The sequence below is a fragment of the Xiphias gladius genome, chromosome 19 (assembly GCF_016859285.1).
Source record: "Xiphias gladius isolate SHS-SW01 ecotype Sanya breed wild chromosome 19, ASM1685928v1, whole genome shotgun sequence".
NCBI lineage: Eukaryota > Metazoa > Chordata > Actinopteri > Istiophoriformes > Xiphiidae > Xiphias > Xiphias gladius.
Window position 1 is genome coordinate 14,777,730 of NC_053418.1, and position 26,476 is coordinate 14,804,205.

A 26,476-nucleotide genomic window follows, 5' to 3' on the forward strand; every position below is an offset into this window, starting at 1 on the left:
CAGCCACTCACTCTACAGTGTCAAATTTTTCAGTCTATTTCAATGTTGAATATAAAATTTCACTTGGGGTCCAGACTGTGCTAAAAGTCACCCTCTGCATACATCTGCAGCACTTTTGGTTTAGACCGTGACTGTGTCATCAACCAGTACATTACCACCTTATTGCTGCTCCAAGGGGATGAGGAAGGTGCAGGCGACCTGGGTGCAGGACAGGAAGAGGTGCACCCTCTGTGTCACGCAGATGCACTGGAGAGAGTCCTGCTGATTATCCCGATGTTACACAGCACCAGCGAGCTCACCGACAGTCTCTGTGCTGCCCTATTCAAGGTTTGAGCATGGGGGGCAAATTGGAAGAGGGAGGTCTTTAAAGTAGTTTCTCATTAATGTGAGGGCTCAGTGTTGATGATTTTTAAGCACCGATACATGAGTGAAATTTCTGAATGAATTCTGATAGAGAATAATGCTGTTTCAGTATCACCCAGCCGCTGATCCAAGAAAATTCAGTAACACCAGTGTGTTTAATTACTGGTAATTAATCTCTTTAGTGTAACATTTAAATGACAGCATGCCTAATATTCATGTTTGCCTGCCAAAGCAGTCACTTGAATTTTTTCAGGAATTACTGACATACTGTACTTAGGATAGACTCAGCATAAGACTGAACTACACCACTGCAACTGTTGGAGTATCAAATTCTTTCTGTCTTTCTATCCCAGACAGAATCAAAGTTTTCTATTCACTTAACTTGCAAAATGCCTTTTTCATACAGCTCAGCCCTTACAACTATGAGAGGATCGAAGTAGTGCTGAAGATCATACAGGCTGCAGATGAGAATGTGACCAGCTTTTCCATAAGTCAGGTAAAAAATTGAAGAAAAAAAACAAAAAAAACAAAACACATTTAACATTAAATAGTTCATTGTCTTCAAAACGTTTTCTGCCGGCTTTCAATCAGTGTCTTTTTAATGCACAGGCAATGGGCCTCCTTCAGCACCTGAAATCCTACAAACGAGTCTCTCCTCCATCAGACGTGGAGAACACATATCTTCTGGAAAACAACCTCCTGCCAAACCTGTCCAACAGCAGACTGCCCTTCCACCTGCTTATGCAGACCAAACATTACTGGAAGATTATCTGTGAGTTAGCAGCTGTAATCTTCTTATTTTCATTCTTCATTATTATTGATGACAAACTCAAATTACAGTCCTTGTTGAAATTATTGGCACCCCTGAATTTTAAGTACAGAATTCAGAATATCTTCAGAAAAAAATGCAAATGAACCAATTTTGTATAATCAGAATATTTAATATCAAAGGTTACTGAACAACAACAAAAAAATAGCTTTCATACAGTGAAATAAAAAATACAGACAAAAAATGTATGCTTGACACAACTATCAGCACCCTTTTGATGAATTTAAATTAGTTCCTCAAACAAACAAAAAACAAGTAAGACTCATCTATGCTTAGTTTCAGTGTTCACATGACCTGAATTAACCAATGAATGATGGTTTTACTGCATAAAAAGGGGATGTTTGTTTGCAGTTTCCAGCAAAACTACTCAAGAGAGCTGTCTGAGAGCGTCCAAAATGCTATTATCAAAAAACATAACAATTCCAAAGGCTACAAGGCGATTGCCAAAGATCTTGAAATCCCTGTTTCAACAGTTTGTAATGTTATCAAGAAGTTTCACAGTCATAAAACTGTTAAGACGCTTCCAGGACACGGTGCTAAGAAGAAACTCAATGAGAGAAGTCTGCGAAGGTTGATGCGGATTGTGGAAAAAACACCACACAAGACATCTAAAGAGCTTCAGGCTGACCTGGAGCAATCTGGAGGTCTGGTGGTTTCACCCCGTACCATACGAAGTACACTACACCAAGTAGGGCTTCATGGGCCAAGGTCAAGGAGAACACCACTATTGAAAGAAAGGAACAAAAAGGCAAAACTAATGTTTGCAAAACTTTCATAGATAAGCCACCGTCTTTCTGGGATAATGTTCTGTGGTCAGATGAAACCAAAGTAGAGCTCTTTGGAAATGCAGCGCATCAGTTTGTTTATAAGCAACGAAATGAAGCCCATAAGGAAAAGATATAGATCAGCTACAGTAAAACATGGTGGAGGTTACTATCAAGCTGTGGGGCTGCTTTGCTGCCTCTGGTCCTCGAGGCACTGAATGTATCAACAAAATGATGAAATCAGAGGATTACCAAGGCATTTACAGCGAAATGTGTTACCTAGTGTCAGAAAACTAGGTTTGATGTGAAGGTCTTGGGTCTTTCAGTGGGACAACAATCCAAAGCAAACATCCAGAAGGACAAAAGAATGAATGAAAAGTAAAAGATGTACTGTTTTAAACTGAACAGCAGTGAGTCCTGACCTAAATCCCATTGAAAAGCTTTGGAGAGAGCTGAAATCTGCCGTTGCAAAGAGGTCTCCTGCAAACTTAAAAGAGCTTGAACGCATAGAAGTGGAAGTGTAGCAGAAACTGCCAACAGACAGGTTCAAGAAGCTTCTAAATGGCTACAAGAAACGTTTAGAGGCTGCCATTGTTGCCAAAGGTTCTGCAACCAAATACTAGTGAAGCGGCCAATAATTTGTATCTGGGGTACATTTTCTGTTTGTATAATTTCACAATTATGCAAGCATTGTTTTTGTTTTGTTTTTTCTTTTTTTCAGTAAGCTTGGACATTTTATTAAAATACTTTGATTTTACAAAACTGATTAATATCAATTTATTTCTGAAGATATTCTAAATTCTGTACTTAAAATTATGGGGCGCCAATAATTTCAACCAGGAATGGTCTCTGATGATGATGACGCTTACTCTACCGATTTTATTAGATCTGCACTTGTTGCCTGTTGGTATTAGGTGTAATCTAACAGGAAGGAAAAGCTCTTAATTCATTTTACGTCCTGACGTCATTTCAGATATTTTAACCACCTGTAAATCAGAATGAACTCGAGTTCCTCAAGTGGGTGATAGATGAATATTTAAACACTTTTAACTGTGTTCGCCATCTAGGACTTCTTTGTGAAGCTTCAGTTGACAAAACTGTATTTTTATTGTTAATATATAAATTTATCAATATTAGGAGTTAATGAGATGTGTTAAGACTGAGGAAACTAAAATACATTTCTGTGTTCAGCTCCTGAGCTCAGTGAGGAGACATTCCCTACTCTTCTTCTGATAAGCAAACTGTTGAAGGTACACCTCACTAATCTAAAAAGTAGTCTTACTCTGTAAAATCCCCAAAATTAAGGATTCATCAATAAAGTTTGATTGTTATTGAGGTTATTCAAATCTTCCTGTCTCTTGCAGGTGAGCATTGACAAGTTATATATGTCAGCAGCGAACCACGTGTTTGAGAAGAAGATGAAGCCTCTACTTTTGGAGCAGAGGAAAAAAGGTCAAAGTCATGGCTACAAAAAGGAGACTTTTGAGGTGGCTAAGACCATGATGAAGTACATCCACTGCATCCAGAGTCCGGAGTGGGCTGCTGCCACAGCCCACAAGATCACCCAGGAACTGCCACCAGGTCTAACCTGCAGATCACCCACTACACTACACTGCTTGGTACTGTATGTTTGTATATATGCACTGAATCGTTTCCTGCTCTCTACAGGCTATGAGAAGACTCAGTCACTTAGGTTCTGTTTGGCTCTTGGAGATACATGGCTGAAAAATCCAAACCTTGAGGTCAGTATTTGTGGGTTTTCACCTGGAGAAATATACAGTATCAGACTTAAACTGTGTCAAATTTATAAAGTTTTTTGTTTTTTTTAGACATTGGTTGGTTTTAATCCCCTCCCCTCTGATCCCAAGCAGGAGGCAGCGCGAGCCAGAGGGGAGACCTTTCTTTCCAAGCTGAAGCTGCAGTTCCAGCGCTCGGCTACTGAGAATACACTGATAGCCAGCCAGCTGAACAGCCCAGAGCATCTGAAACTGGCTGGGCTGCCAGCTAGACTCATAGTGGCCCTGTATGAGCACAGCAGTGTGGAGCGACGATACAGAGACTCAGGAGGTCAAACTTACCCTGGTGAGCACACTTGAATACAGGAGCCTGCTTTAGAAGCTGAGGTGAATTAAAGTTCCACTATGAGCTTCATTTTCTTATGAACTCAACACTGAGGTCAGTGCTTTTTTACTTTTAAAGATGGCTAAAAATTGTGATTAAATATAGTCCATTTTGCTTTGTACTGCTTTCCACGACATTGAATTGTTTTACAATCAGCTATAAATTATTTTCTACTTAATGAGACTAGACTATCCTGACAATTTATGATGAAATTGTTTGATATGCTGTGACTGGGAGCAAGTCATCAACCATGTGGGGTCTTTTTAATTGGATCATTTGTCTCCGTCTCAGACATACACACTGTGGTAAAGGAAATAGCCACGGTGAACAACGTCGATCTCCTGAAAATCCGAAACATGATGTTGGAAAAGTGGATCTGCAAAACAGGCCCAGCTGTTGCCAAGGTTTGTCAGTCTCAGCTTACCCAGTGTCTGTTCATTTCCTACTAATCTACTTGCTTTCTGTTTTATCAATTTTAGTCCATTGTGTAGAATTTTGACAAAACTTTTTTTTTTTTTTTTAAGGATATTGGTAGTCACGAATGTGTCAGCAACATTGAGGACGACCCAGACTTAATGAGGTAGAGACACTGCTGTTTTACATCTTTTAATAATAAATTCAGTCAAAAAAAGCACCATGTTTTTTCTTTTATCCACTTTAAATCTGTGCTTTAAAATAATGTTGAGTGACCACTGATATCAATGAATTTCTGTTGAAAATAACTACATGGTAGAAAGTTTGTCATCTTTTGGTTGAAATTTTTTTTTAATGTAGAGTAAAGCATTAAAACTATCATTTTCAGTTGCCTGTCAAGAATGAAAAATGTCTTTGCATTTTACTGAGTCATACGTTGACGGTCACTGTATTTTCTGACAACCACAGTGACTGGGCAAAGAGTTGTAACACCAAAATATGTCAGCTCTGTTTATTGTGGTTTGTTTTTCGATGCCCTCAGGGTAGTGTACATGCTGCAGTCTTGCCCCATGGATGATGCTGTCCGTCTTCTAAACCCTATCCTATCTGCTGAAACCTGGGTGAGGAATAAATTGCAAAGAGTCAATGTTGGACAAAGTGTCCAGAAAAACTGGCTGACTTCTGTTTTTTGTTTTTGTCCTGTAGCCCCTCAGCACTTCTGGGCCTCGTCTGACCTTCAGCCATCGGACTCGAGTGCTGCTTTGTCTTGTTCGCCTCGCCAATGCAGACACTTTGGAGGCTCAGTTACAGATCCCCAGGACCAAAATCCAGTATGAGGCCATGATACCTGTTAAACAGTATGAACTGAAGTTAATTTATGGAAGGTTTATAATCATCAAGTCTTCTGTATTTTATATTTTCATGCAGATATTACCTGAAGTGCTATATCTTTGTCTCTCAACTGGAGGCCTTAAACATCCCCTACACAGTGCAGTCTTTCCTCAGTAGTCCCAAAGAGGGCTTGGTTAAAGGGCTCTGGAAGAACCACAGTCATGAGCCACAGGTACTTTCTAAAATTAAAATTATTCCAGCTAGTTACTCAACTTTATCCATCCGTTTTAGCTTCACTAGGTTAGAAATGTTAGACTCAGCACACAGGCTGTGTGCAGACCAACTGAAACACCCTTTCACCCACCTCATTTCAGGCAGTGCGGCTGGTGGCAGACCTGTGTTTGGAGTACCAGGTGTACGACCCTCAGCTGTGGAACAGTCTGCTTCAGAAGCTACTCGGCTTCAACTTGGTAAGCACACATGTACCAGACAATTCAAAAAAATAAACAAACACAAACACAATATGTCACTCATAACTGATGTCTGTCTTCAGTTTGTTTCCGGGTTTTGTAAAATTGTTGATGGGCATGGACTGCTCAACATCCATAAATACATTAAATAAAGACAGCTCGGCTGTGTGTTATGAAATAAGACTTTCATGTTTGTGTTTCCTCCCCTCAGATCAGCCATCTACAGAGGGTACTAGAGGAAGTGGTGGCAGTGCCTGCTCTATGGGAGGTACAGATCATCCCTTTTATTTTAAGAACTGAAACTGATGTTAGTATTTCCTGTGTTTAATTTTCGTACATAAAGTAAAATGTAGTCCCAAAGGGTATATGATAAATGTCTTATTACTAAAACAACGCAAAGAAGCATGACCAACGCAACCTGCACCAGAGCCAGTGGTCAGATATTTGGCCTTTTGGAGCAGATGTGTTTGCGTTTTTGCATTTTAGTTTTGCAAGCCGAACCAAACCAGGGCCGATACAGTTAAATGACAGGCTTCTTAACCACTACACCACCGGACATGCTGTTGAGCCAGACCTTCACTGAAATATGACATAGAGAAATTTGTGATAATGGAGATAAAGTTCTTTTATTATTTTATTTTCTCCCCAGATTTCTAGTTTCTCCAGGACCTGGAGGAGTATGATACTGGCACCTTTTGTCTCAGGTACTAGATTTATAACAGTGAAATTCCCTTCTATTAACAAACAACATGGATTTTTTTTCTTGAAGCTCACTAATGTTTTATTACACAACGTTTTGGTAGAATAATTGATGCTGATTGGCTAGAAGGGTATCCATTAAAATCTTCCAAAATTCACAATAACCAGACAGCTTTGCTATTGTTCTATTCAGTAATTCAGTTTTATACAGTATATGTCCAGAATTGGCAATCCACATAAAGTGGCATTTGATCAATACTTGAATATCTGTTTCCTTTCTGTCAAAAATGCAGGTTTTGCAGTGTTTGCAGTATTAAATATCTTGTTTTCCTTGCATTGACAAAGCAAGAGTTTTGTTTATGCTTAATGTACAAGCGCAAAGAGAGCAAGACAATATATTAAATACTGGAAAGATGGAGTTATCGAGTAGTAAATTCACTCAATTATTACCGTTTTTTTATTTTTATTTATTTTTTATTCATTTATTTTTTTTAAAGCCTTTTAATTTTGATCATATACATGCTTGCACTGTTCAGCATGCCTCTCGAATGCTCCAGACTGTCTGATCTTTTTTCTTGGTGACAGCTTCTGTTCCTCTGAGTCCCGATCAACAGGCAACACTCTACAGGACCTTTGTTCTCCTCCTCAAGTATGCTTTACTCCTTTTCAACCACTTACCAACTGCTCTGCATGCTAGGACTATGTAGCACCCTCATGGATGGCTAGGACTGGAATCTGAGTATTTAATATATGTACTGATAGAACTGTTGTCTTTTCAGTTGTTGGGGATTATTTTCAAAAACAATACTCAGTCATAAAAAAAAAACTGGGGTACACTGCAGTGAAAAGTTCTCCATCATGGAACACCTAAACACCTGATTTAAAATCACAATCAGAACTTAAAGGTTTCACTACACAAGTGAAACAATGGTTTTAACATCAACAAAGATTTCAACACTGAATAATTTTTGATTGGATTCATTACATACAGTATGCTTACATACTGTATTCATACTTAAAGTTATACACACACCTAGTTGTCAGTGTTTACACTAGAGTTACTGTACTACTACTGTTCTCATATACATTGCATCTGTTGTGCTGCTTATCTGTATGTAACAATATTTGTCTGTTTGGCCCCTGTTAAATATATAAATAGATACATAAATAAATGCCACTTATATCTATTTGGTGCACTTAGGTTTGATTTACTGAGCACTGGAATTTGTTTATGAAAAAAGGCAGTGATGATCTGAAAGATGTATGATATTGTCTTCATGTTTATCCCAACTGTCCTGCCATCTTTCTTCACAAGGTGCCCTTTCCTGTTGAATCTGGACCTGATAGGAATTGCCAATCGATTTGCCCAGTTCAATCTGCCCGCCTTTGCCCTGGGAACTCTCCTTCTCATCCCCTGTGCCAATAAAAAGGCTCAGCAGATCCAGGTGACTATGTCTATGTCAATACAACATGCTAGAATTAACCGTTTGCAAGATCTGTATCTTTTAGGCTCTACTTACAATCACATTGTCATGACCTCCACTGTCTTTTTGCTGTTTCCAGGGCTTTCTGTCTGTCTGTAACCCAGTCACTGTCCTTGAGCAGGTGGAAGATCTTATGAGCACCGGGGAATTGGCTGGAATCCCCTCACAGGTTGGATGTGGATTTTGACTCTTTTCACCACTTACCAAGAACCCTCATGGGGTTCATGTTTAACTTTCATGTTTTACCCTGCAAAATTGGCTATTCAACTGCTTTCATGACTTCACTTAGCACTTTCACTTAAACTCAAACTGGCGTAAAGAAACTGACGGCATTGTTATGGTTTAATAGCGTGTGGTAAAAACTGCTTCAGTTTCATGCGGACATATTTGCTGTGTAAACAGAAATGTAGAGAAAAGGTATGAATTGCATTGAAATATATTTAGATTGTTGCTACTATTACGGCCATTTCTTTTCATTTCTATTATACTATATTACATTATTACATTGTTGCCTTTATGACCCCTCAGATCAGGGAAACTGTATTAACTTTCATCAGCCAAAATGGGCAGCACCAGAAACTGTTCAAGACCAAACACTTCAAGCATTTGAAGCAGCTCATAGTGTCAAGTGGCCAGCCTAACCAGATGAAAGACCTGGTGGACAACCTGATCAGCCAGAACTGGTAAGGTTGGTTTGTTTTTTTAAAAATTTTATAAGTTACTCAAAAAAAACAACAACAACAACAACATGCTTATAAATAATACAGAAATTCATGTATCAGTAGTAATAGTGGGCTGGACACTGGTCAAAGTTGAGGATACATCAAGTACCTCTTTGCATTCTCATCTTACGTGATGAGATGGAGCCAAATCCAGCCAGTCAGTGTTAAAGAAGCCATTAACCAAAAGGACTTTTTCCTCAACTGGTGAAATGATTCATCACTTCAGAAGTGACTGTAGGAGATGTTAAGAAGCTGAAAATGTGCGTATTGAGACCGTTATCAGAAAGTCTGCTATTGCTGGGCGTAAAGGACCTGTTTCTGTATGTTCCCTGTAAAAGTCATGTCCAAAATACAATCAAAATTGTACGAGATTAATAAACAAGGTGCTGTTGTACATACCGTACATAGAGTAGGTATATACACACACAAGTGCTAAAAAAAAAAACAGGACACTTTTTCAGAATTTTCTGACCTACAGTTAAGTTGATAAAAGTTCCTCAACACAGTTTGGAGATGTGGTCTTTAAAGACTTGCCCGGACACAATATATTAAACTGAATTCTAACTGAGCTATAATGTTTAAATGTGGGGTTTAATTTCCTTTTTAAAGTCACATATTGAGTTTTTGGGTCATACGTGGCTTGAAATTTAATTATTTTTTAAGTTGATGTTGCACAGGTCTTCTAGTCCATTGTAATAACTACAGACCAACACCTGGTGTCTGGGGATATTTGATCGTTCAATAGCAGAACAAAAATTGACCATATGCTTTTGACCTTTTCAAATGTATGATTTGAGTTCTTCAAGTCAGTTTTTTTGAATCTGCTCTTCAGTCAGGATGATGCTGAGTCACTCATTTGTGAGTACATGAAACACAGAGAGCATCAAAAAGGCAAAACGCTGAGCAACGGCTCACCTTCACCGAGCTGCCTGAAGGTAACTGAAGCTGATATCCTGGACCCAGTTGAGTCCGGGATAAACACACCACCACAAAGAGATGAATATAATGAAGAATTAACCTGGTGTTTGATGACATTAAAATGTTATGTTATATTAATCTAAGTAGTTGTACCTTATTAGTTCAGATTGAATAACGTTTCTGTTTCACCACTACACCCCTGCAATTACTGATCTGTGACAGACATTCAACAGACTTGTAATTCTATTTTAATTTGATTTTCAGGAGTTGCTCAACATGCAAGATGGAGTTTCGGGATGAACTGACACTATTCTTTCAGCTGTATTTATATAATCTTACTTGGTCTTTCTTAGGCTGAGATGCTCTATTTGCACTTGACATTTATCTTTCAATTGTTCATGTAATGTTTGAATAAATTCTTTTCATTATTGAAAATTGTGTAGAGGAATTCTTGAAAAAAAAAAACTGTTTAGAAGCAGCAGATAATTGCACTCACCGAGCACTTTATTAGGAACAGCATACTATTACTTGGTGGGGCCTTCCTTTGCTCTCAAAACAGCCTCAGTACTTCGTGGCATTGATTCCAGATGATGTTGGAAACACTGCTTTGAGATTCTGATCCATGGTGAGGTGATTGCACTACATCTTTTCTGCATATTTGTCAGCTGCACATTCATACTGCCAATCTCCCGCTCTACCACATCCCAAAGATGTCCCACTGGAATCAGATCTGGTGACTGGGGAGGCCACTGATGTACACTGAACTCATTGTCATGTTCATGAAACCAGTTTGAGATGACTTTTGCTTTGAAGGAAAGTGAAAGGAATAATTCTTTGATAGCTATCTGCATGGTTTCTGGGGAAACCCTCTAAAATTGGATGATAAAGTGTGTGTGGCTTTGTGATCATGTGGTCACATGTTTCTATTTATGAAGTACATTTCAGGGAACATCAATAGAACCCCTTTTTACCGCACATTTTGATGTAATGTGCTTGTGTTATATTGCATTACAGTGACAACAGGATGCAGGTACTTAAATATGAATCCTTGTTTTATTTGGCTTATGGTGCTCAATTCTTTTGGTGACTTGTATGTATTTAGTCTATGTATGAGAGCTTGCATGCACCTCATGTTATGTGAAAATCAAATGAAATAATCCAGGAAAACATGACACATTGCTATGATGATGATAAAAATCTTTATAACCTCTTCTGATAGGGAGGACATTGCATTGACCAAAGAAAAAAACATTTAGAGAGTTCTTTTTTTTTTTTTTAATTAAAATTTATATTTATAACTCATTATAATAACTTGGTATTATTATGATCATAGATCACCTGGTGTGAGAAAGCTTTTGGAAACTATGTTATAAGACAGTGCATCGATTATTTCATAGCTTTACAGTAGTATATGTTTTGCTAAAGAAATATTTAGAAAAGTGCAGTCAATATATACTTTAACTATAAGAGAAGTAAAAATAACATCTTGTTGGCTGTAGCACTCACATGACAGCTTAAGGAGTCAAAATTTTAGCCACGGAGCAACATCTCATAATTATTTCCTTGATTTTGGCTTTGTGATCACAGCTGGCTGAGCGACTGGGACTCTGTTTCTCGAGTCTTTTTCTCTTTACTTTCAGGAGGGTCAGATGTTTGGGGCAGATGAAGAGCTTTCCAGCAGATATTCTTAAAGGCAGAGCTGGAGAAATAGTAGACCACAGGATCCAACATGCTGTTGAGATAGGTCAGGCTAATGGTGATGTAAAATGTGGTGGTCAGGTCCTCCAAGGCAGGACAGAATTGAGAACTGGGAAGGGTTCTGGCTACCTCTTGGGTCTTGATCAAAATCAGCAGCAGTGTGATATTGCTCGGGAAGAAGCAAATGATGAAGACCACCACCACTACTGTGATGAAGCAAAGAGCTTTCTTGATCTTAGCCTGCTGGGCCAGCTTTCTCCCTCTCAGGCGGATAATAATGTGGACTGTGCAGTAGAGAATCACAAACAGAGGCAGATAGAAGGAAAAGAAAAACTCAAACTTATGCCAAGTCAGATTAAGGTGGGCATCAGTGTGAATCATGAAGCTTTCACAGTACGTCGAGTTGACGTGTTCCAAAGTGAAGATAGGAACAGTCATTGAAATGGTGAGTAACCATATTGCAAGTGCTCCAGTCACGGCTTTAGACACACTCAAAGAGTTGATGGGATGATGGGGATGCACCACGCGCATGTACCTGTCAACAGCGATAGCCATCAAGAAGAAGGTACTTCCACTGCGATTCATTGCCAACTTGAAGAGGCAGATGTTGCAGAGAGTGCCTCCAAACATCCACTTGGTCCCAGAGATGTAGTAGGTGGCACGAAAAGGTAAAGCCATGTTGAGCAGAAAATCAGCCATTGCCAGGTTGAAGAATAACACGGTGCTGCTCTTCCAGGGCTTCAGGTGGAACCAGAAGATCCAAAGAGCAAAACCGTTGCCGATGAATCCCACCACACACTCTGTCACCAACAGTGGCGGGAGCACACTGATCAGCAGAGTTCCATTGAAATCGCATTTCATCTTGCTCTTTGTGCTACCTGGCTGGCTGCAGTTCAAAGAAACAACCCTTTGAAGATTGAGCATTCTTTAAAGGGAAGCTTGTTTTTGGTTTTGGTCTTCACAGGAAGTATGGAGGTTCTGCTTTTCAACAATTTTTTACAAAGAAGATTAGTTATCTCTATTGCCCAAAGATATTCGCGGTATCCAGAAATATACAGAAGGTTGAACAGTTAGATCAAATGTGCCAACTGGTAGTGAACATTATCAGTTCACAATACACTTGCATGCAGAAACCTATTAAAAAAAGTTTAGCCTCAAGTCTTGTATGAAAATCACTAACGATTTCTTTATCTTACTGCATTCATTTTAAATAAAAAACAGTCCACTTGAACAAAGTCTGTAATCCAAGTGTAGGATCCTTACCTGGGAGTTAATACATCTTTATGCGGGAAGAAAGTCTCCTTTTTAGAGAGAGAATTTAGCTCAGTCTGTACAGGGGTTGTTTACAGAACTAACTCCCATGTAACTGCACGATTAATCGACAGTACTTCTTGTTTCAGTTATAACCATGATTAACTCTTCTGACCAAAAACTTATTCATGGCTACAGGTTTTAATCAGTGGATTTATTTTAATTCATGAACTGGAGAGTACGTAGATTATGTTTTCCCCCCACATTTTGCTTTTATAGAAATTAATTTCACATGTAAAAGAAGATTTTGTTATCTTTGTATAACATCCGGTTATGAATAAGCAAAAACATGCTTTTTTTCATGCTACTCACAGCTGAGGGATCATATTTAAAATTGAAGCAGCTAAAAAAGCCACGGGACATCACAGCATTGTTACCTGCCACTTTTAGGACCATGACAATGTGAGGTAAAGATTAGGTTTCTCAATCAAACAAAAGCTCTACTCACTGTTGCGTGGCAGGCGCTATTGAATAACTGTTGAAAACCAGGTACCTTTTCCTAACTCCCAGCTACAGTGAAGCCTGGTGGTGGCAGCATCAGGCTGATGATGATGCATCCCAGCCAAAAAGCCAGGTAGACTGGCCAGGATTGAGAGGATGATGCACAGAACAAAATATAGATGGGTATTTAACAAAATCCTGACCTACAATGTGTAAAATTTCAGCCTGGGGTGAATGTCTGAGCCCAAAAACCTTAAACACAAAGGCAAGACTTTCCTGGAGTGTTTTGGGGACAAGTCTTTTAATCTCACTGAAATTCCCAGGCAAAGTCCAAATTCATAAACCTGCCGAAAATCTGTGGGGACACCCGAGGGTGCCAGCTCAATGATGTGTTCCAACAAGTTTGACAATGAGGATCCGCAGGGATGAATAGGAGAAAATACCTAAATCCAACTCTAATAGTTAAAACTAAACTGTAAGATCTGCCAGTGGTATTTGTACAAAGTATTAAATACAGGGTCTGAATACCTATTTCAATAAAAGGTCTAAGTTGTTTGTTTTTTTAAACAAATGAACTTTTATGTCTTCCCCTTTAGCGAGGGTGTTGAGTTAAGTGACAGGGGTTTTGAAGTGGGGTTGAGAGCCGAAGCTGGGTTCTAAATTAGGACCGAATCCAAAGTGCCATTTTATCCTACTGGAGGGGATTTACTTCTGATTACATTTTAGGCTAAATGTGTGATTCTTGGCCAGCATTTTTTTTTTAATCCTTAAATATTTTCTAGAGCACTATATTCTTCTTGAAATGCCTTGATTCAAAAGTAGGCTATAATCCCTTTTACATTTGCTTGTTTTGACTGTAATAATTACCTCTGGACGAGGTGTCCATTTGTTAATAGTGGGGATAGCGTGTGATGTCCTTGACTAGTAAAATATAGGACAAATAAAGATGCGCGTTTGTCACCAGAACACTAAAATAGTCCCTCCAGAACAACTAGCAGTTAGTTTAATTAACTGCTCTAGATTGATGCCATATAGGCATATTAGTAAATACTTGTAAATACTATTTACTTTGTGAATATTCAGTTAACGTTTTAAAGAATACAGACATTTTTGTAATCTAAACAATTTACCTTTTTTTATATATCATTTGGGAATTGAAATGGGGGATTGAAAAGAACCAGAATTGATTAGCAGAATTGGAAATTGGAAATTGTAATTGATAAAATTCAAACGATACCCAACCCCATTTTGGAGATAGAGATGTATAAATGGATGATGTTTTTCAATATGTGGCTATCAAGTATTTCTATTACGTATCTTACGTTGTCTAATATCTCATTTAATGCTTTAAAATTTGAGAGAGAAAAAAGATAGCAGTTTATTGTCTGTTTTGTGTTGCAGCTTTTTTCAGTTATTATTAACAGGGTCAACTAGTCATGTTTGATGGGCCACAGGTTGTCAATAATTCACTGGTTCATTCATACGTAGGATTTAATAATCAGCGGTTACAACAGGCTGAAAAGAGTTATGAGGAAGCTCACACTGACAATATGTGAACCTCTCCTGCTATCTAGTGGATAACATTTGAAAATGCTGCTGTTAATATACACTCACTTGACAGTTTATTAGGTACACCTGGCTAAAATTAATGCAGTCTAATACCACAGTCTTGCAATAAACCCTCAATCATGAAGGTTTTAATGTTTGTGTTGAAACTGTTTCAGAGACGTTTTGATTCAATTGTATGATCATTTTGGAGGCTGCAGTCTTTGGTGCTGTTGAACCGTATTGTGTTGACAAGTGTTTCTATTATTTTGCCCACCCGAATTAAATCAATGAGAGTAGGTTAAATAACAAAGACACCTCTCTGTATAATGCCGTACAGTTCAACGGCACCACATACTTCATCCTCCAGAATGACCATACAGTTGAATCAACACACATCTGAAACAATTTCAACACAAACTGAACATTATAGCCTACATGAAGGGAGGATTTATTGCAGGACTGTTGTATTAGACTGCGACTACATGATCTGAACCATGTTTCCCTGAGTCAGTTTTTTTCCTCTTAATCATCATATAGGAAACTGGGGAGGTTTCTTATTACAATGTTTCCTTTAGTAAGAAACGAGTAAAGAAAGAAGGAGAAAAATGTGAATGTTCAGTTCAGTGTTGTATGTAGAAGCTGTAATGACATAAAAAGTCATGTAGTTGCAAATCTTTCTTTCTCAATATTTTGTGAAAGGCTTTGTTACTAATATTGACACAAGAGACATATACTTTGAAGTAGGGGGGTGAGTGAAGAAGAGCAGCTTTACGAGTGAGTATTGCTAAGCATTTGATGAATAAATATTTCTGAGCAGGACATTCTCATACAGAAGCAGTTTATAGTGCTTTACAAAGAGACAAAATGATGGGAAAATACACAGACCTATGCATGCGCACACGTGCGTCACTCAGTAATTCATCCATGGATGTGACGTGGGCCTCGCCTGTTCAGAGGCTGCTTGACAGAAAAATGTAAAAGAGCCAGTTTAGCCTGCGGGGCAAACATGTCCTTTTGTTCCCTTCTCCTGTTGTCCCATCAGCCCTTGTGTTTCCTTTACCTGCATACTTGAGAACAAAACATCATGGTCTCTGCTCCACCTGGCGCAAGAAACATCAGATTCCAGTCTTACAACCTCGAGGATGACTGAATGCAGACAGAGCTGTACATAAGATAAATGTACATAAGAAACAACTAAAGACTTAGTTTTCTTCTATTCCAGTCTGCTGTGTAACGGTTGCTTTTGGTGTGGCGCTGAAGAACTGCACATGAGCTGCAAAGCGGGAAACAACACCGCACGTGAAGCCTGACTCAACATGGTCAGCATAACCAAAAATCTATGTAAACTTATTGTAGACTTAGAACGCAGGACTGTTAACTTTGTATCTTGATTGTTTGAAAGTATTTGTTTAAAGTTTTGTCTGAAGCTATCTAATGATTAAAAAAAAATGAAGGCAGCAGTGATTGAGACAAACAAAACAGGTTTTTCAACATACCACGGTCATATGGTTTGACAGTGGTAAAAACGCAATGCTCCATGGTAAAAGAACCATAATCCATTAAAGACGTATTACTTGATGGAAATAAAGTGAACTGAGGAGAAAATCCATTATCACTTGTTAATGTCCTTTGTTAAATCTAAACATCAGAAGAGATTTAAATAATCAGAAGCAGACGAGCTACATGAATGATCCATTGCTGTCTTTTTAAAGCTGTGAGCAGCCTATTGAAGCAATGGGAAGATGTCCCCGCGTGTACTGGTGATAAACGTATAGAGAACAATGGGCAGTCATGAAAGGAAAGTAAATGATAGATTGATAAAACTCTTATCAAACTCATTCTAACATTTCCTTCGTTTTTTTCACACACTGATCTGCTTTCCTTCTGCGCCTGTCACAGCCGAGGTCACTGTGTAGTCTTGCAAAACTACAATGACAAACATTATCCATTTCAGTTTAAGGGACTTGTCAGCAGTGTTTGCATTCTTTTATTTAAACTTGCACGTGGAGGGGACACAACTACCTGCAGCCATATTAGCTACTCTGATTAATAGTAGCCCACTAAAATCCTTTAAACTATGACAGAGTTTGCTTCAATGCCATAACATTATGTGTATGATATTATGGTGAATTATACGATTCTTTTTGAGTTTACAGAAAAGTTGTAAATTAGTAGGTATTGGCCGGGCCCACACGTCCTTGTGTCACAGCAGTCTACTCAAATGTAGTCAAACATCCTGTGATTTCAATCTGAGCTTAATTTCCTGGTTTGTGTCATCACTGCTTGGCTGTTATTGCAAAAACAGATGTGAGGTCGGGATTAAACGATAGCATCACGGGGAAAAAAAAAAACAAAAAACCCTTTGAAATAATCCTCATGGGTTTTGATTTCGTTGAAAAGACGTTTTTAAACGAAGCTGGGTGAAGGCTGACCTGCGGTGTGGGAGGGTGTCGGCGGCGGCGGAGGACACAACGATGATGAGTTTCTCCACCTTGGGGGAGGATCCGTCCACGTAACGCGAAACAGACACGCTCCCTGGCTCGGGCTTTTCCTCCTTCGGCCGCGACGCATCTCTAGTGACGAAGCCGCAGCTCGGCGATGTCCCTGGCACACACGCGCCGAGCCTGGGGTCCGGATTGGAGAAGGAACCTCTGATATTTGCTCTCGTCTGGGCGTCTTGCTGTTTATTTTTATTTTATTTTATTCTATTTTATTTTTTGGAAAGGAGGAGGAGGAGGAGGAGGAGGAGGGGGGGGATAGGTATTTCTTGCTGAAACCGTCATTGTCAGAAGTAGAGGATGAACAGCATAAGACAGGTGCCGACTCGGGTGAAAAGCAGGCGGACCGAGGCCAACCTCGGAGCGGAGAGGGAGCATTTTGACAAGCAGCAGGTAAATATGAAAAGCAAGAGGGACTCGGTGGGTTACCGCTCGCTGTGAGTTAAGGAAACCGGCGCTTCGTTCGGGCCTGCCGTGGCTTTACTGGCTGACTGATGGTGTGTGTGTGTGTGTGTGTGTGTGTGTGTGCGCGGTCGGCCACGGTCGACCTAATAAAGGCCACACGTTTCCATTCACCTACTTCAATGCAGAATTGAATGTTTCATCAGCGAACTGAAATGTCCTGAAGACGTCGCAGCCTTTTCAACCACCGCAGTTGATCCACTTGCTAAAAAACAAGTCCCGTAGACGCCAGCTGAGGCACGGTGGTTCAGAGAGATACCGTCTCTGTGTCTGAAAAGTCCACATCCCCCCCCCAAAAAAAAAAAAAAAAAATCTCAAGAACGTGAGGGGATTGTTTCACTGCTCAAACTAAAAATGAGGAAAAACCTTTCGCATTTATTTATTTATTAGGTTCATTGTTTCAGAGACCAGGATATTATACTAAAATGGTCACTTCTGAGAGATTGGACCATTGTAGTATAATATGCTGACCATTTAAGCACAAGGTAGAGGCATTCGGCAAGAAGACTGAAAGTCAACCGAGTCCAAACAGTGCTCTATGTAGTCACACCATTCATTCCTCACTGAAGCCTGGCTGTTGGTATCGTGCTGATCTAGTCCTTCTTGTTTGGCCGCCTTTCCTCCCTAACAGAGATCTCTGTCTCTGTTTTTAAAAGCTTTGTCGTAGGTTTTTCTACTGAGGAAATTGGAAAAAGCTTAGAACTTTGAGACACTTCCTTTGTGGAGTACTCAGAAATGTGATTCAGTTTCATTTGAATGTGTGCAACCAGGGAGTGAAGGTTCTGCTCTTTCTTCATACAACAGGTGCTTTGCAGTTTCTGACTCTTACTGCACTGCAGTCATGTGCCAAGGGGACCATGCTCTTAACCACTGTATACGAGAAAGAAACAAACCACCGGGTCATACCGTAGCCGTTGTTTCTAGTGGAGCACACACCCCGGTCTGACTGGGAAACATGTTGATTCAAATGAGGTTGAGTAACCAAACAAGCTGTTGAGCCTCTGCCTGGGTGTTCCGACTTACAGCACTTTCAAGTGTATTGTTATCTAAAGTGGGCTAAGCTTTTCCGTTTGGAGGGTGTACATTACTCTCTCAGTGTTTTATTTGCAGCATGTGTAGAGAGGTGGAGCTGAGGTGCTTGAACCCCTGCTTGTCTGTCCTCTCTGCCCCGTCTTCCTCACAAAAAAAGCTAGAATAAAATATTTTGTACTGTTGTAATCATAATCATAATCAGAAATTTTAAAAATCCCCCCTTTTTCTCTCAGTCAGTCCTAATCCTGCTGCTTGTTTGTTGCCCTGAGTTCACTTGTTTAATATTGCAGCATATTTGTTGATGAGAACAGCAAATGGCATCAAGTAGGCACAGTTTACATTTCAAGACTAGCGATTTTTACGTTACTAGTTTGGACTGTGCAGCAAATGTTACACAAGGCAGGTTGTATGTAAAGGACAAGTTTAAAACTTACAACATGTACAGAATAGAGTGGAACTAGTTAAACTGGTGTTTTTTGTTAATGTGACTGACTGACATTGCAGAATGCAGCCAGAGGGGGTACAAGTCAGTGGACTGGATCCACTGGGCAACATGCAAATGAATTGGTTGGTATGAGGAAGAATCCAAACTCCTGATTGGCTAATGTTTTCTTTTTTTTTTTTTTTTTGCAGAAACTACTCCATGGCTCTTTACCACCTCCTAATCAACATTTTACTACAACTACTATAGTGAATGTGTAGACTCAACTGGTGAACTAGTTCCACTATGTACTGACTAAACAAAAACAATATATATAACAGAATTTTTTAAAAGGCTGTTATGTGCAGGAAGGGGCCTGTATATGTCTCTATTTGATTAATATTTCTTTTGTTATTTAGTATCTCAGTACTGCTGATTCATCCAGTACACTGGCTGAAACTCCTCTGCACTTCATTTTCACTCCACTCTCTCCTGCATTCTCTCTTCTTTATGTTGACCTTGGCACCAAGGTGAAATGTCTCACACAGCTTCCTGCATTTGTTTGTGTGTGTGTGTGTGTGTGTGTGTGTGTGTGTGTGTGTGTGTGTGTGTGTGTGTGTGTGTGTGTAGTGTAGTGTAGTGTAGTGTTTGCCTTCCCTCACTCCTGTCGCCTGAGTGTATGCCCATGAGAGAGCAAGAAGGGGGATGGGAGTGCCAGAGGGTAAACACTGCCACTGAGTGGGAATAGAGACAGAATTAAAAGCCCTTTGGTTATGAATGTTTCACACCTTAATACAAAACACTGATATGTTAAATGAAGTCTTTTGTGGTGAGATCTTATGTCATCATTTGTCAACAAACAAAAAACGGCATTCAAACTTTTACCAATATAACCTTTTCTATCAAAGTGTTTCTATGCAAGGAAATCTACAGTCCTGGGTTTTTTTTCTCGGCTGAAAACAGGGCTAAATCCTCATAATTAAATCGTTTTTTAGATTCAAGCACTATGAGCAGTCTAACCTTCCAAAGAAGCATGTGATGCTCATGATCCCCATAATATCCTTGTGTTTTCACTGACCATAGACCAATACTGAAGTCCTAAACATAATATAATCATAATACTGTTTATATGCTATGGTAAATATGTTTTGTGCTGTGACTTACATTATGTTAAACAGCTAGCCATAATCATGGGAAGCATCATGTGAAGCAAAAGTTAACCAGCCAGCTCAGCAAATTGGCTGAAAAAAAATCCGTTTGTTAAAGAATCTTTTGTTGAATATTTAATTGGATGCTGTATACATAATTTAATTAGACGAGAGTGAGTCTTAGAAGAGTTGGTCATAACCTAACAAGACACAATCTGTATCTGCAGCCATTCATTAGTTCCTCTGATTCATTCACTGTTTAGGTTAATTCATTCATACTACCTTAGTTGACACATTTTCCATTATATTTACATTATTTCCACTTATACTCTGCTCCCTTCAGCGAGGACTTTCCCTCGTGAACAGACTTTTAGTACAAAATTTGTATCTTTTTTTAGCACAAGTGTTTGTGTGTTTGGACTGATGTGGGAGAAAGAGGCAGTAGGGTGCGAGAGCAGATGAGCAGCACAATAAGAAGTCAATAAAATACCCAAATAACCTTGCAAAGACTTTTGATCTGAGAAAGAATATTTAATTGAAAGAATTTGCAAAGTGTAATTGAAAAATATTTTTCAACACCTCATAAATCCATGTGTTCACTGAAAATGCTGTCAAGGATAGTTACCCCTTCACTTTTCATTTTCCTTTATTGCTTCTGTGACACTGTTTTCACTAGTTAGTACACCGGTCTCATGAATCGTCACCATTGCAAATTGTGCTACATGTAACTAACCTCAGATAATAGGTGTGAGCCGTGTTAGAGTCTGTGTGTGACCTTGTAGGCCAGATCCCCAGCAGCAGTCTGTTGGATTAAGCTGATAAGGGCCTGCAATAAAGGCTCCTGCCTCGGGGCATTATGTCCAGTGAGAAGCAGCTCAGGTGCAGCATTGATGCTTTGACTTCATTAACTTCACACGCTCTTTCACACCTGGTTGTCCAAGCCCATGGACACACTGCTGAAAAGCAAAGATGACAAGGTAAGCAGATATGCCTCACGGTTGGAGGTATTAATGCAGCGTAGAGTGTGTGGTGTCTTAGGACTGTGGGGTGAGTGTATGGCTACAGTAATGCTAGCTGGCAATAGACCTTATGGCAGGCCTTGGGGATTAGTCCAGGCTTTCCCTCCCTCTCACTTCTCCTCTCTGCTGGTCGGGGGATTTACTGACGCTTGAACCAGATGCAGCACGGAGTTGTTGGGCAGCCACACAGTCGACAGTGTCAGCATGTCTGGAGCTCTCGGACCAAATTGCTCTGTTAGTAAATAGTTTGGATTTCATCTGACTTATCTTTGACCATGGCATTAAGGAAATGGTATCTGTCTGTGTTAGTGTGTGACCTGTGTGTGGGCTGATGTGAAGCTTGATAGTGAGACTTTGTATTGTGTGTAGTAGCAGAGCTTTACCAACAAGGAGTTTATTTGGTTATACTGAAATAATTTCACTAATATAATAGCAGTTAAGTTTGCAGGCAATAAGGGAAGTTGAACAGTAATTTGAGCTGCGATGATTTGTCTATTAATTGATTTAGTATATTGAAAGAAAATTAAACTTTAACTATTCTGTCAACTGATTAATCAGTTAAAAGTAAGTTTTTAAGGGCGAAATTCAAAAATTCTCTTACTCCAGCTACTCAAATGTGAAATTCTGCTGCTCTTCCTCGTCTCACTTGATAAAAACAAGACATTTTAAGATGTCTCTTGAGCTCTAAGAAATTGTGAAACCCTTTTTTAACAGTTTTCTGATGTTTTCTAAACCAAAAGATAAATCAAGAAAGTAATTGGTGATGGTTAAATCGATACGGAAAATAACTGTTACTCACAGTGCTACCAGTAATTGAAGCGTTGCTAGTTCGATCCCCCTTGTAACCAGTACCCATTACTTCCTTAGTGACCTTGAGCAGGGGCGTGCAAGGATATGTACAGCGGAGTGCTCCAAGGAGTGACACTGAAATCGGCTATTGTTTCCAAAAATGCTGCAGCGCAGCAATAGCCACTCACCCTGTGCTTACTTCAACAGTGAACTGTGTGCAGTATTTGGTCACCCTGTACTGCTCACCCTGCATTCAGTGTCCTTCTCCTTCCTATCCCTTTCGTCGCTCTCTCGCTGCTCTCCGACCGACAGCCATTCTGAATGTACTGTGAGAGTCTCCCTGCAGCCTCGCTGCTCAGCGGCCATCTGTTGAGGCCTCTGTGCCAGGCTCTGTGTGCCAGAGCACGGCCCCCATCCAACCCAATCTTCTACCCCAGCTGTCGGCCTTCCTCCACCAACAAACCCCTCATTGTCACACAGGCTTCCATGCTAGCCCACCGCACTTGCCCTGAGTAAACGAGGGACTAGCAGTTCATTTGCGTCAGAAGCAGGCGGGGGGAGTCTCCTATTAACCAGTGTGCCCCTCACTCACTGTGAACGCCAGTTTTCACCCACAGTAGCCCCTCTGTGCTTTGTTGTGTGGCCATGTATGTTTTGGTGGTTGTGTGTGTGTGTGTGTTTGTGGATTGGGGCGGGTTGAGGTGATGACTCCCAGGTTTCGAATGTATTAAAGAAGCTTTTATAGGGCTTTGTGGGATTAGGGGCCTCTGCCACTGATATGTGATTATGTTTTAAAAGATGTGACATGGATTTGTAAGCCTTTGTTTGATGGTAAGACCAAAGAACCAGGGACTTTTGCTGGTACGTGCAACTTCTACTACATGTTATGGTTACAAGTTCATGTTTAAAGAACCTTTTTATGTAGGAGGATAATTTGAGAGACTGATAAAAAAACTGAGATTGAAGAAGTTGTTTTAATGGTTGAACTGTATGTTAATTAGTCTCTTACGTAATTATGCGATGATGAAGCTGGCTGGCTAGCATCATGCAGATTCTCTGGTCCTCAACTATGTGTGAAAGGGACAAAGGGGCCATAATTAACAAGTACATACGCTTTTGTGTGGCATTTCTAATCCCAACTAAGCATTCTGGGATGATATATGAAATATGATGTATTTTTCCAAGCTGTCAGCTTTCAGTAAACTGCACCCAGCCTTTTTAACAAACACTAGCAGGTCTGGTGGATTGCAACACCTCAGTTGGAAGCAGGGCTGTGGAACAAGGTCATTGTCTGGCCAAGTGTGGTTTTCAGCGCACTTCCCTCATACAAAACACAGCACAGAATTCAGATTTTAGGTGGGGAACACCACACAGCCTAATTTTAGCTATGGGTGTTGTCACAGTAGTCCAGGATAATTGCGCTGCCTAGTTGCTGCAGCTTTGATCATTATGTAATAGTTAACGTGCTGGTGAGTGAATGATTCAGATCTCTCTTGTAGGGTCCCAAAAAGGCAACATAATGGTCAAACATGTTTGATTTTATCAGGGATGGTTCTAAATTCCTTTACTGTGCTATCAGGCTCAAATGGCAACATGAATTTTAGTAGATAATCCAAATTGAGTTTAAAAGACAGGAGGAAGAAGAAGAAAGAGAAATACTACCAACTTTTATTGTTTTCAGCCAGGAACATTGTTTATGGAAGAAAAAACATATTCAAAGTGTAACAGATTCATGGCTAACAGATTTATTTGCAGCTTATATTTCTAAAATCATTAACAATAATGTGATGTCTAAATAAGACCCGTAGAGAAATGACTCTTTACCTTCGGTTGGGAACGGAACAAAATGTCTTGCTCACTTCAGCAGGGCAGCCAAACAAGTAGACACCACAGTTGAGGATTTCTTCCCCAGGCTCTTAGCCATAATTTTATTGGCACATATGGGGGGTGGCCACGACAACAGCACTCTAGTGTAACATGACAATACCAACCAGTTTATTGTATTGCTTGTGGCTGTGATGTACTGTACCTGAGGTTCATTGCAGCAGGTCAATGTCCATGGGGGACACAGAGATCCAGCCTGTGTGTGTTTCTTTTTCTCTCCCTTCCTGCTCCTTTTCAGCAACACTTGTTTTACCTGCTGGACAGGTTGCAGAATATTTGCTTTGTGTCCTGTGGGTCTGGTGACACGAAGTCTCTCCCAGGCTCATCATCAGTGGGATAATCAGAGATGTTATCTTTCGATCCAGGGTTTTTCCTCTTTGACCTGAGCTTCAGTAGATACATACATTAAAACAAGATTTAATATATATCTTTATTAAGATGTTAGTGATATAGCACCTGCAAAGAAACAAAGTGAAATTATGTATACATGACATGTTGTGCGATCACTATGCGCATTTTTTTCTCCTGTGGTCACCTATAGCTTTGTGTCAGACTAAGTTTAGGATCACACTCATTCAAAAAAGCAAGCAGCTAGTTCATTCTGAATGACCGTTTTTGGCTTGTTAAAATCAATCTAACCATAAGGTGAGAGCCGGGAGTCCATCTGTACAACACTGTGTGAACACAGTGCAGAGTCATTGTTTCTCTGATTCATTCCTGTCTTTGCAGTGCAGCCTGTTATCATTTGTTTGACTCCTGGTCTTTATTTAACTTCTCATGACTTATGAATTGTTGTTATGTTTATTCTAAGCCCTGATGGTTGCGTGGGAGAAGAAAGCAAACCATCCAAGATCTAAGGTTAACCCCTTTCCTCTCCTCCCCTCTCCCTGCCTCTCCCCTCTTCTCTTCCCAGCTGAGCAGCATCAGCAAAGCCATCAACTCTACTGAGACACCTGTAAAGGAGAAACATGCACGACGTATCTTTTAAACTACAACAAACAATTATGATGCCATAACAGCACTGTTAAATTTAGGCTTACATTTTGAAGTCATCATGAAATCACATTTTGGGAAAATGTTTATTCTGTAGTTTGATATATTTCCTGTTTGAACAGAGGGATAATTCAGAAGTGTAAACCAGTGGATTATATCACAAATCTGTGATAGTGTTATTGGTTGAAACTTATTTTTGAAAGTGTAGAGGCACATATTTGAGGTAACCGTTAGGAATAATGCCAGCAGTCCTGTGACAGTTAGGGTTTCCTTAACGACAAGAACAACAGGAATCATCCTGGGGACTCACAGGGAGAAGGGAGCCTACACCTTCTGGTCCTACGCTCTGGGCTTCCCACTGGCCAGCAGCTCCATCCTCAGCTGGAAGTTCTGCCACGTACTGCACAAAGTCCTGCGGGACGGCCACCGCAATGTAAGGCACTGAGTCCCTTTCTCTAGCTGCCTATTACTATCCATGACACCATGCAGATGTTAAAAGTGAAGAGGTGGTGAGTGATCAAAGACCTGATGTTGCAGCCTCATGAGTTCAACATAAAAGCTGGGAAAGATAATTAAGGCACAGAAAATTTGGGAGTGCTATCAAACCTAGAAGAACTAACTTTTGTTCTTTACACTAAAGGGTTTGTCCTAAAGGCAAAAAGCTCTCATTGATTTAGATTCAGACGTAGCCTTTCGGCTTTAGTGAATTGACAGTGATTGTAAGACAAAAAAAAGTTTTCATTTTTTTAAGACACACGACACACATGCTACTTAGTGCTGTTCATTCAAGCGGTCTCCTTCACAGGTTCTACAGGACTGCATGAGGCATCACGGTTCTCTAGTTGAAGTTGGGAAACTATGGGTGAGTCATTGGATATTTTTAACACATCTTTTAAAAATAATCTCAAAACAATGCAGTTTGGGGTTTACCTGATTTCCTGTGAAGCCTGTAATAATCTCTGACCAGAAAGCTTAAACCTGACAAAATGTTTTTAGCTGATAATTCTTGCTTGTCTGCTTCTGTGGTTTTCAGGGCAACCTCCACGACAGATATGGACAGCTGGTGGCTCTGTATACCAAGCTGCTCTGCACAAAAATGGAGTTTCATGCGAAGGTAAAAGGCGTCTTCTGTCATTTGTCACACCACACGAGATGGATGTAACAGACGATTCAGCAAAATTTTTAGGAATTCACACTGCGAATGGCAACTGGCACTAACACGCCAAAAATGTACCTCAATGCAGCATTCAGAAATCCCACCGAACCTGGAGGCCACAGACGAAGTCCTGGAACGCACTGCAGGGACAGACATTAATAATGTGTGAGTTTCCAAATATGGCAAAATTAGCTGTTTAGCCTGAGATCCCAATCATCATCAATCATAGGCAAGGCTGCTGCCACCCAAATGAGTTCATAAAATAAACAGACCATCCCTGCTGCAGGTTTAATTTCACAGGGTCACATCATCATTGTTTCTGAGCGGGGCCTCTTTTCTTTGTAACGAAGGTATCAACTTCTCTCCTGCAGGTTCCAGCTCACAGTGGAGGTGTTTGATTACATGGACGCAGAGCTGCGGCTGGCCGAGACAGGTAAAAAAAAAAAAAGAAAAAAAAAAAG

At 40.0% G+C, this 26,476-nt stretch overlaps 3 protein-coding genes and 1 long non-coding RNA gene across 10 annotated transcripts in view; 2 read left to right on the forward strand and 2 right to left on the reverse strand.

Moving 5' to 3' along the window:
• Positions 1–10,000, forward strand: part of kntc1 (kinetochore associated 1) — a 24,202-nt gene extending 14,202 nt beyond the window's left edge. For all 4 annotated transcript variants that reach the window (XM_040155852.1, XM_040155849.1, XM_040155850.1 and 1 more), the window contains exons 42-62: positions 111–327; positions 770–859; positions 973–1,135; positions 3,148–3,206; positions 3,321–3,537; positions 3,625–3,698; positions 3,828–4,038; positions 4,369–4,481; positions 4,602–4,657; positions 5,033–5,111; positions 5,197–5,321; positions 5,419–5,554; positions 5,697–5,792; positions 6,004–6,060; positions 6,442–6,496; positions 7,077–7,140; positions 7,807–7,936; positions 8,055–8,144; positions 8,504–8,658; positions 9,530–9,632; positions 9,880–10,000. In XM_040155852.1, coding sequence (XP_040011786.1) covers positions 111–327; positions 770–859; positions 973–1,135; positions 3,148–3,206; positions 3,321–3,537; positions 3,625–3,698; positions 3,828–4,038; positions 4,369–4,481; positions 4,602–4,657; positions 5,033–5,111; positions 5,197–5,321; positions 5,419–5,554; positions 5,697–5,792; positions 6,004–6,060; positions 6,442–6,496; positions 7,077–7,140; positions 7,807–7,936; positions 8,055–8,144; positions 8,504–8,658; positions 9,530–9,632; positions 9,880–9,915 — 2,326 coding nt within the window. In that variant the 3' untranslated portion in view covers positions 9,916–10,000. The remainder of the gene's footprint in view (positions 1–110; positions 328–769; positions 860–972; positions 1,136–3,147; positions 3,207–3,320; positions 3,538–3,624; positions 3,699–3,827; positions 4,039–4,368; positions 4,482–4,601; positions 4,658–5,032; positions 5,112–5,196; positions 5,322–5,418; positions 5,555–5,696; positions 5,793–6,003; positions 6,061–6,441; positions 6,497–7,076; positions 7,141–7,806; positions 7,937–8,054; positions 8,145–8,503; positions 8,659–9,529; positions 9,633–9,879) is intronic.
• On the reverse strand, positions 4,734–17,812 carry LOC120805549. Of its 3 annotated transcripts, XR_005709564.1 has the most exons (5): positions 17,046–17,209; positions 5,687–5,788; positions 5,426–5,561; positions 5,226–5,338; positions 4,734–5,107 (listed from the first exon to the last, which is right to left on the reverse strand). It is a non-coding gene; the product is annotated as an uncharacterized LOC120805549 (long non-coding RNA). The 3 variants fall into 3 exon arrangements; XR_005709563.1 differs by lacking the exons at positions 4,734–5,107; positions 17,046–17,209 and adding an exon at positions 17,692–17,812 and having other exon boundaries at positions 5,233–5,338; XR_005709562.1 differs by lacking the exon at positions 4,734–5,107 and having other exon boundaries at positions 5,233–5,338; positions 5,426–5,526.
• LOC120805545 (hydroxycarboxylic acid receptor 2-like) lies at positions 10,965–12,648 on the reverse strand. Its single transcript, XM_040155871.1, has 2 exons — positions 12,577–12,648; positions 10,965–12,291 (listed from the first exon to the last, which is right to left on the reverse strand). Exon 2 carries the CDS (start codon positions 12,235–12,237, stop codon positions 11,197–11,199), a length of 1,041 nt encoding a protein of 346 aa, XP_040011805.1. The 5' UTR covers positions 12,238–12,291; positions 12,577–12,648; the 3' UTR covers positions 10,965–11,196.
• The window catches only part of hip1rb (huntingtin interacting protein 1 related b), a 20,281-nt gene continuing 11,198 nt past the window's right edge, over positions 17,394–26,476 (forward strand). The window contains exons 1-7 of one of the 2 annotated variants that reach the window (XM_040155857.1): positions 17,394–17,504; positions 24,780–24,843; positions 25,150–25,292; positions 25,665–25,721; positions 25,893–25,973; positions 26,104–26,180; positions 26,387–26,448. In XM_040155857.1, the coding sequence (XP_040011791.1) occupies positions 17,412–17,504; positions 24,780–24,843; positions 25,150–25,292; positions 25,665–25,721; positions 25,893–25,973; positions 26,104–26,180; positions 26,387–26,448 (577 nt within the window). In that variant the 5' untranslated portion in view covers positions 17,394–17,411. Of the gene's footprint in view, positions 17,505–21,053; positions 21,152–24,779; positions 24,844–25,149; positions 25,293–25,664; positions 25,722–25,892; positions 25,974–26,103; positions 26,181–26,386; positions 26,449–26,476 lie in introns of those variants that run through there. The other variant, XM_040155859.1, reaches the window with a different exon arrangement.

Bases quoted from the DNA above. Each gene is read 5' to 3' on its own strand.
- LOC120805545 (XM_040155871.1), bottom strand. From the start codon at position 12,237: ATGCTCAATCTTCAAAGGGTTGTTTCTTTGAACTGCAGCCAGCCAGGT.